At 42.1% G+C, this 10,464-nt stretch overlaps 1 protein-coding gene across 1 annotated transcript; it reads left to right on the forward strand.

The window, feature by feature from the left end:
- The first annotated feature begins 6,064 nt into the window (after positions 1-6,064).
- LOC121188396 (gamma-aminobutyric acid type A receptor subunit pi) lies at positions 6,065-10,445 on the forward strand. The gene is made up of 9 exons (XM_041048131.1): positions 6,065-6,117; positions 6,295-6,407; positions 6,579-6,646; positions 6,750-6,967; positions 7,865-7,947; positions 8,186-8,323; positions 8,496-8,648; positions 9,431-9,624; positions 9,729-10,445. The coding sequence occupies exons 1-9, from the start codon at positions 6,065-6,067 to the stop codon at positions 10,059-10,061; spliced, it is 1,353 nt and encodes a 450-aa protein (XP_040904065.1). The 3' UTR covers positions 10,062-10,445.
- The last annotated feature ends 19 nt before the right edge of the window (positions 10,446-10,464 follow it).

Genomic DNA, 10,464 nt, shown 5'->3' on the forward strand with positions numbered 1-10,464 from the left:
ATAAATCCAAAAATGTTTGTGGTGTGGCTCTGACCGCTAAAAGAGTTGCCTCGACTTTTTTTTTTTTTAACTCATCATCCCAATTTAACCGTTAAATAATCCTCAGGTGTTTGAACCTCGTCTTTAATTACACTGCATGTGCTGTGGATAAAGTCTGATTTTTTTGAAGAATTAACTGTTTGGTTTAACTATTTTGTGTATCACTCCTGGTGACGAGCAAATTCAGATTGATTTGTAAGGACATATCCCAAAACACATGATACATGAACTGGGTGGTTAGGAGGAACAAATAAAAAACACCAGAGAAAGAAAATAAACCACTGACAGAAAATATGTTGTTGTCATTTAGTTGAAGAGGAGGGATGGTGAGTCATTGTGATCCAATGCTGAGTCATTATCAGTGTAGTTAGTATTATTAGATCCTTACCTGTGTTGGTTTGTGTGCAGACTAATGGTATGAGATATATAGGTATTATAGATATAAGATATAAGAGATAATCTGAATGCTCATCTCTAGAGTTAGACTCATCAATGCAAACAGCCCAGGACTGCCTAAGCCAGAGGTTTCCTCCGGCCATTATTTTGTCATGTTGTTTCCAATCCTCTGAGAGTCTGTACATTTAATAAGGTACTGTACTGATATGCCACATGCAGTTGTGCTTAGTAGTCCTGAAGGTTGGTTTCTGCTCCCAGTCCCTAACAGAATGCTGTGCCATGCTTTCTGAACACTGTCTTCAAAGCATTTTAATTATACTTTTGTGGATATATTGTTCTGGAGGGACAAGGCAGTTAATGTCACATAAGTAATCATATGGAGAAAAGGGATTTTTTTTTTAAAAAAAAAAAGAAAAACTTCAGCAAAACTTTAAAAGCAAAGAGGAATCATGGGTAAATAGAGGGGAGGATAATAAGACAGTTGACTACTTTGAGATCAAAAAGTTCAGTGACAGAAGGGGGATTTAATTTGCTTTATTCAGAAGCTGCCAGGACTCAAAGATAAGAGAGTCACACACACACACATACACACACACACATACACACACACACACACACAAAAAGAACTGCTCTAAGCTTTGCCACAGGTAAAGCCGGGGACACAAGCCAGTAAGTAGATCCTCTGCGAAACAAAGGGTTGAGAGAAATGTTAAATTACAATTTCATGTCCATTGCATCTGACGAAAGACAGCAGAAAACACTTTATCCACTTCATAAGTCACCAAGAGATATGACAGCCGGCTCAGAGCGGAGGCTGGTGCAGAGTCTCCGGTACATTAATTCATACGTGTTCCTTCTGGACATGGCAGCCGTCACTGTCATTTAAGAGAGATTTATCTCCGTCCCCCTCATGAGCAGTCCTGTGACATTTCCATTTGTTGCATGACGGCGGATCACCAGACCAATGCGTGGTCACTGGCTCCTTCCATTTTCTGGTGCGGCTGTGGAGATGAGCATTGCTTGAAACACAGTGTCATCAAAATGCTTACTCACATCAATAGAGAGACAGAGAGAGAGAGAGAGGAAGAGGAAGATAAATGGAGGTGAAGACAGAGAAAAGTGGAGAGATTCAGTGAGAGGTGGTTATACAACAGGGGACTGATGGGAAAAAAAAACAAAGTGCAGCATTAAGTGTTCTTGGCCAGACAGAAGATGAGAAGGGAGGATGTCTGCATTTATATTTTATGGAGTTCTTGGATGATGGATGGATGGATGGATGATGGATGGATGGGAGAGGAAGTAAAAAGCTGAGGGCTGTAAAGGTGAGGAGATGAGATATGGGCGGAGCAATAGTGGCGATGAGTGACAGACGACTGGAAGGTACGTAGTTGCCGTGCGCTTGTTAGCAAGGAAAACAAGAAAAAATGAACTAAGGGAGTCGTCAATAGGGATCTGACGTGGAGTGTAATGAGCGAGGCTGACGATGGAAGGTGCTTGCAACACAAAACAAGTACTTATGTACAGTTACACACCTAAAACAATCCCAGCATCAGATGCAGAAATGTGCATCCAAGACGAATAAGGATTCTAATGATATGGACAGGGCTGAACCAGTTATTCATAAAACCATTAAGTTTGTGTTTAAAGTCCCATTTAAGTTAACAGTAACTGCTCGTTTCAAATTAGCAATTCACTAAATCAGGTTTCCTATTAAAACCTATTATCACCAATGTTTACTATGCCTACTAATACAGACACAATAATGTCTACTGAATCTGTATCCTCGGCTTTATGGAGTTCTGCAGTCTGTTTCAGCTCATTGTTTAGATGTCTGATCCATAGATTTAGTGTTTTGGTTCACTCACTGCTCTCACAGTGTAGTTCTCAGCAGCACAGGCAGCTGCTTTGTGTCTCAGTGTTACCACTTGTACTATTTGTACAGAACTTGGGAAGAGTTTAGTTTGGTCAGACAGTATTGGCATAATATTTTGTAATTTGTGTTCTAATTTGTTTACATCATATATGTTTAAATCATTGAAAACAGCATTGTATTGAAATGTTGAATCTGATGTGTTGACCATATTCCACTGTCTCTTTTACCCCTTCTCTAAATTTTGATACTAGTAGCTAACGTTAGCTTTGTCAGTTGGTTCAGGTAGCTACTAAAACAGTTATACCTGGTAATTACTAGTGTTTATTAACAAATAATCTCTATGTAGGAATTTTGTAGAGCAACATGTTTTAATTTAGTGATGTATAAATCTCTACTTAGTAAACACTTGGTGTGAATTCATGCACAGCTGGTGCAGCCTTCTCCTGGTCCAGAAGGCCATTTGTTTGGCTTTGAGAAGACAACTGGTGCCAGTTGTGTCCCAGCCAGGCTCAGGCATCATCAGCTTTTGGCACATTTCTAAAGCCCGGGCATTTGGATTTAACTGCAGCCACAATCGAACTTCTAGCAGATGAGGCATCCGTGGTTTTGACACGAAGTTAAAGATGAATTGACAGAGGAAAGAAGCCATAAAACAACATGAGAGTGGCAGACAAACGGTCAGTGGATGAGAGATCAGCAGACAGAACAACTAAGGAGTAAATATGAAAGGTGGGTCAGCTAATAAATGAGTAAGAGAAATGGACAGGTGCACAGATGTAGGTTTAAATGTTAAGAGAAATAATAAGGAAAACATACTCGCTCATAGTTGCAGATGTGACAGCTGAGGCAGGTAGACAGAGGCAGGCAGGTGGATGCTGACTAACACTGAGTTGTCTGCCACTCTGACGCTGCTGCTGCTCTGATTCTAATTATTCATTTGCTCCCTAACTCACAGATCACACATTTACATCCTCCCCCTCAGGTGTCTCACAAACGTCTCCAATTGTCTCTTTCACTGTCAGTGGCTGTGTCCTCTGTCCCTGAGTACACACTGCGTACTCTTATTCATATGATTCTCGAGATAAATGCAAATCTTAGGTTCCGTCCAACTGCTCTTCAACATTAACACAAAACTAAAAGACTACTGCTTAAGAATAAGAGACCTTCATGACCACAGTGTGTTGCTGATGCACTAAATATCAGCTTGTTAGCGACCAGTTAACATCATTAGTCAGTGCGGGGGAATGCACACGGGGAAAACAATAGACTGCAGCAGGTGGAGCGCCTACACCGAAATCTCATAAGGCGTTATTATGCAGCATGCCCCCGAGGCTTTCTCACACATGCTGGAGGTCCTACCGGTGGGCTGTTGGAGGTCAGGCTGTATAATTGCAGTTGAAGCTCAGCCACTGAGCCGGAGGAGAACGAAGAGGTAATAGAGATTAATCACACAGTTTCAACGCTGCTGGAGCCTAATGATTGACCATTTAGCACACAAAGCATTTTGGTCTTTGGGCTGTGGTTGACTGCTGTGTGCAGATAAGTCACCACCACCACCACCACCACCACTACCATCATCATCATCATCATCATCATCACCATTATCAATTCTGCTCCTGGTTATTTCCAATAGTCACCATCAGCAACATTAAGAGCAGTAACAGAAATGTGCAGTGATTGTAGCTGGAAGAAAAGATAAGCTGTCGAAAACGGTCCTTTCATCTCATATGAGAGCCACATGGGTGTTTTATGAAACTGAAGATAGAGACAGGAGAAAGAGCTGAGGGGAAACTAATCCAGATGATGACACTGATGCAAGGCAAAGGAGCAGGAGGTGAGGAGGGAGAGGGCATGAGGGAATGGCAGTGTCGGTGTAAATTGGAGGAGAAGAACGTAGATAGAGATTAAGGGCCAAAAGAGTAAGCTGGTGTGGAGGAGGGGAATGAGAAAAAAAAAAAGAAGTGATATAGGGGATAAAACTGGATGTGTGTGTGTGTGTGTGCACAGTACGTGGGTGTGTGTGTTGTGTGTGTGAGGTTGGGGGAAGTGAAAAAGAAAGGGGAACGTTGCAGCGCAAATGAGAGGTTGAGTGGCACAAACAGAGAGGAAGAGAGAGAGAGAGAGGGAAGGAGGGTGGGTGAGCATGGGGGGGTTGCACAGCGGCACTATGGGGAGAAGAATACAGCTGTGCAGAGAGTCAGAGGGAGAAGCACAAACAGTAAAACAACAAACAGTAGCCCTCACACCAGGACCAAATAACAGAAGCAGCTGGGATATATTGGTAGGTGGAAGGAGCGTCGGGATTTAATCACAAGTAAAGGACCAAATCTCAGCCACTGGCAACATCTGGGACAGAGAAAAAACAGAAGAGCGGACGAGGAAACAAAGGAAGGAGCTGAGACAGAAGAGGAGTGACCTGAGGTGGGAAAAGAAAAACCAGAAGATTGAAACAGGTAGGACAGAGAGAGAGAGAGAGAAATCTGAGAATGAAAAAAAAACTGAATGCATGTAAAAAAAAAATGTAAAGATAGAGAGGAGTTTTTTTTAGAGTAGGAAAAGATGAAATGTAAACAAATGTTTCTTTGGATGGGAATGCACAGACAATTCTGAGCGAAGGTAAAGGAAGAGAGACACTATAGACCAGAATGAGATTCTGTTGTTTGCCAATATATGGCTTAAGGGAAAAAGATGATTGACGACGTTTGGACTAAAAGAAGGGAAATGAAGGAACGAAGCACCAACTAGCACAGAAAAAAAAAATTGCCCGAGACTTTAGTTCACACTAGAAAGCGGTAAACGAGAAAATGAATGAAAGTGAAGTAAGCTGCTGGTTTATCTGAATGAAAACAGAAAAACACGGCAGCATGAAATAATCATAACTGGCATGTGTGGAGAAATGAATTACAGTAACATTGTGCGTCTCTCTTTAACTGTCATTGTGGCCATTAGGAAAGGAAATCATTAGTCGTCACATGCATCATAATTTATAATAGCAATGCTGGATAAATAATACATTGAATATTTAATGCTAAGGTTCTGGTGACAAGTCAGTGTAATGTTTGCACAGATTGCCTTGGGAATAGCTGGAAACACAAATACATGCATGATAGGTTCAGATTATCTGGATGGAAGTAAGAGGTAAGGAGGGCTCAAGTCTATTGCTGACAGATTTATCTGGACGAGGAGAAGCGAGGGAAGAGGTGGTGAGTAACAACTAGACAAAGAGGAATCCTTGATGAGTTAGAGACAGGGTTAGTTACCAGGGAGACTTTGTGAATAAACCATAAGGCGGTGGCCACATAAATCAGCAGGTGACACACTATGCGACACACTTGCATGTAGCAAACACAGAAAAAAATAAACATGGAAATATATGGGTGTACTTATGTAGCTTAATCTAATCAGTGCCTTTATCACTGTTGTATCATTAAGTGTGTGCTTGTGTGCACGTGATAGCCAAATGGAGCAGCTACTAATGTATTCATGGAGTCAGGCAGGTGGAGATCAATACAAGTTTCAGGCATTTTACAGGCAACAGCCCACAGTTTTATAACATCAAAGGGGGAGAATGGCTGCTGTGCTGCAGATTTCCCCTGAGAGTTGTGATCACCTTCAGTGAGGTGCTGCCACCTTATGGTGAAACTGTGGTATCTCAGAAATTGTAAACGTGCGGGAGAATGAGTTGTGGTTCATGTTTTGGCCTGTGTCTCATTTCCCCCCTGAGCAGAACTGCTGACCTCTGCCTGCTGATCCACAATGTGTGTCCAGCTGCACATGCTACTGATCCTGTGTCTGACCTTCACACAGGGGTGAGAGACCTCAGGTCGAACACACACTCACAGGGTGAAAAACACATGCTGATACTGATATTTGTATTGACTGAAAGCGTTATTAAAGCATCTTAGTTTCAGAACATTTATTGTCTATTTTTGACCTCCTGACTTTTTCTTTTTTTCCCCCACCCCTCTCTCTCTCTACTGTATCAGCACTTGTATGTTTCCTAACCATCACTGGGGTGAATGGAACGACTCTCAGCTTCAGCCAACGATTCAGAAGCTGATGAAAGGATACAACCGCTACCTCAGACCTAACTTCAATGGTAGGGAAAGAGATTGAAAAGTGGTCGTTTCAATGACAATATTTATGAGTGGAGTTTGAGTCAAAGCAAAAAAAAAAAAAAAAAAAAAGCAAGTACAAAGCAGCAATCATTTCTGTGCTTGTGTGCTACCTAATTGAAAATGGACTTATTTCCAGTCTCTGTGTTTGATAGAGGGCCCTGTGGAAATTGGAATGAGCCTCGACATCGCCAGCATTGATGCCATCTCTGAAATCAATATGGTACAGAGCTCTTCCTACTGTTTTGTGTCAGTGGGTGAGTGAGGGAGCATGGGAATAAGTGTGTGACTGGATAAATGAATGATGGTTCACGTCATCTTTTCAGGACTACACTGCAACTATTTTCCTCCGTCAGCGCTGGCGGGATTCCAGGCTGGTGTTCCCGGGAAATGAGAGCGTCAGCCTGGACGGACGCTTGGTGTCACTGCTCTGGATCCCTGACACCTTCATCCCCGACTCCAAGCGCTCCTTCCTGCATGACGTCACCGTGGAAAACCGCCTCATTCGCATCTTCAGCAATGGAACTGTTCTCTACGCCCTTCGGTACATTTTTTTTTTCCCTTAGATGTATTGATTTGACATTTACTGACATTTGATGACTCTTGCATGTGCCATAAAATAAGCTTTTCAGACTCTGCTGTGCTTGTAGAAGGAAAACTGAACAGAAAATGAAAAGGTGCTTGCCACAGAATGAAAATGACGGAAGATGAAATCAGAAAAACATTTTTTTCCTAATTTTTCTCTGTGTCATGCTGTTTTCGTGATTGTCACGGTAATCAACCGTGAACTGGCCTTAGGTTTTACTAAAAAAAGAAAAAAAACAAAAAAAACAAAACACTTATGTATCATCATTCAGTCATATCACTTAAGGGAATGCCACTGAATTCCTCTGTTTTGTGCCCTTCAAACAGTTCAGATTGTGTTAGTGAAGATTTGCAGAGTCCCCCTTTGGCCACAGTAAAAATGTGTCCTAACGTCTCATCTGTCAGGTCACACTGATGGAGAAGTTTATCATGCGTGGACAGCTCTATAGAGGACAGAGAGGGAGTTTGTGCAGGGTACTTTGTGTATTTATCATTCTTCTAGTGTGCAGGCATGCATTTTGATTCCTGGCTTTGCGGTGCCTGATTTTCTGCCCCGTTCCTCATGAAATTCCCCAGTTTTTTTTTTTTTTCATTAACAATACATTATGTCGCAATATTTTTAGAGTTTCAATTCAAATGCTCAGAGACTGTTACAAAGCTAATGCATCATATGCAGAAATATCCAGCGTTGACACTTCAGATATGGGTCTTTGTTCTCTAGATTGTTACTCGGGGGGGGGGGGGTTCTTTGTGCTCACTAATTATTAATTGCCCTGTCTGACATCAAAAGAGTGAAAGTCTTTTTGTGGGGGAGTTTTTGAAGGTTGCTAATGATCTCGCTATGACCACACAACAGCATCACGGCTACGATTGCCTGCAACATGGACCTGACCAAGTACCCCATGGACAGACAGGTGTGCACTCTGCAGCTGGAGAGCTGTGAGTAATACCTGTGAGCTCCGCCTCAGCCATCACCCCCACCACATCAACCCTCCATCAAGTGTGGAGATGGACATAAACCATCATCATCATCTCATCATCACCATTGCCATTTTCACCATCATCCATGTAGTGAGTATTAAACTGAAGTGGTTACTGTTATGGTTATCAGGCCACATTCATCAGAACTTAATTAGTGTACCTGTATGTGGATATATATGTGTGTGTGTGTGTTCAGGGGGCTACAACCTGCAGGATGTGGTTTTCTACTGGACCAGAGGGAATGATTCAGTGAGGGGTCTTGACACACTGCGGCTGGCTCAGTACAGTATAGAGAGCTACTATACATCAGTGTCAGAGGCTGTATATGAAACAGGTACAGTACTTCAACTCCCAGAATTCCCCTCATGTGTGCAGTTATATATATATATATATATATATATGTATATATATACATATATATATCTATATCTATATAAAACACAAATGTAATACACTGTCTTAAAAAATCTTCCTCTTTCTGATTATATTTTTTTGTCTCTTCACAGGACAATACCCTAAGCTGGTGCTGCATTTTGCACTGCGTAGAAACGTGTTGTTCTTTATCCTGGAGACTTATGTTCCTTCCATTCTCCTAGTGGTTCTCTCCTGGGTCTCCTTCTGGATCAGCCAATCCTCTGTGCCAGCTAGAACCTGCATTGGTTAGTACAATCTCTTGCACTTTTGCCATACTGGCTGTGTATATCATATGAATTTGGCACATACGGAGGAATAATTTCCAATGTATAATAATAATTAATTTTTTTCATAGTTGTGTCCAACATTTAAATGTAGTCTTGTGTTATACAGCACAAAGCTTATTGCCTTCACTGAAACATTTTTAGTTTCAAATTGATTGTTAGCAGCTCCACTACAGAGACATTTTCCCTCTAAACTTCTCACAAAGTATAAGAGTAAAATTTAAAATTTATAGCTTTTTTTTTTTTTTATTTACCACCACATTAATCTCACGTCTCACAACCCCCAGATTAATCTTGTGACCCTTTAGGGGGGAGGGACCCCTATGTTGGATTCTGAATGCAGTGCACTTCTACTTCTAATGGCGTATTTTCTCCTTTTCTTTAAAGGATCTGCATAGTTCTTCCACTCTCAGTGACTTAATACTTCTTGCAGTCTTACATCAACTGAGGCAGTCAGCTGTTAAGTGCATCACATTCAGAGATATATTCTGCTGCTCTGCACCCTGCACTCACAAACACCTCAGTTCATCTTCATGAGTGCATCACTAGTTAAACACACATCTTGATGGTTGGGTTGTTTACTGGGACCACTGGCCAACTGGGGATTAGATCAGAGAGCAGCTGGGAAAATAAATAAGGGAAGGAGGAAAATCTGACTGGTGAAGGATGAGGAAGATGATGAGGGGCTGGTCTGATGGATGGATTGTGTAAAGAATAAGACAACACCGTAATGTGTTCTACAGGAGTGACTACAGTCCTGACCATGACCACGCTGATGATGGGCGCTCGCACTTCTTTGCCCAATGCCAACTGCTTCATTAAGGCCATAGATGTTTACCTGGGCATCTGCTTCACCTTCATCTTTGGTGCGCTGCTGGAGTACGCCTGTGCCCACTTCTACACCATGCAGCACCAGACCTTAGAGGATTTACACAGAGTGAGCAACATGTTTGCACTTGAACATGAGATAAAAAGCAGAATTTTCACATTATATGCTGAAGACACAGTAAGCATTAATCCATCTGTCTCTTAATCTATTAGGATCTCCTGAAGGAGTTAAATGAATCCAACGGAAATGGCTCCATCCCCATCGTCAGCTCCACCCAACCAAAACAATCTGTGGATATCGGCTCCAGTGCAGAGGAGACCACGGAGCAGTCAGTGAACAGCGACACTAAGAACCACACTGGGTCAAAAGAGAAGGTGACAGGGCAAGGGTGTGGCCTGTCTTCCGTGAAGGACGCATTGCGCAGGGCAGCATCTGTCTTCGTTGTGGAAAATCCACACAACATTGATCGTCACGCCCGCACCGTTTTCCCCACAGCGTTTCTCTTTGTCAATATTCTCTACTGGCTTTACTATCTCTTTCTCTGAGAGCTGGTTCCAAGCTGCTGCATAATTAATTTCAGCATCCTGAAGCTGCTCTACCTCCTCATTTGAGAACCAGTACCAGTCGCCACTGCCTGGATGGAAAGTGACCATGCAACCTTTTGGCTAGAGCCTTTTTGTATGTAACACATATAAAACCTTTTTGTCCCACAAATAGGGCTACAAGTTGATGAAAAGCAGTTGGTTAGGATTGGGAACCAGTAAATCTTCCCTGTATCATATTCTGTATTAAAGGCTATTATTATTAATGTATGAATGGGCGGCTACCAAGACATTAACATGTAAAAGTGAGGACAGGGAGCCTGTAACTAGCTATAAAAATAGGCTGCCTGAACTGCTCCACACTATACTGTGCTGGATTGAATTGCCTTGATTAAGTGACTGATGT

The sequence above is a fragment of the Toxotes jaculatrix genome, chromosome 10 (genome assembly GCF_017976425.1).
Source record: "Toxotes jaculatrix isolate fToxJac2 chromosome 10, fToxJac2.pri, whole genome shotgun sequence".
Taxonomy (NCBI): domain Eukaryota; kingdom Metazoa; phylum Chordata; class Actinopteri; family Toxotidae; genus Toxotes; species Toxotes jaculatrix.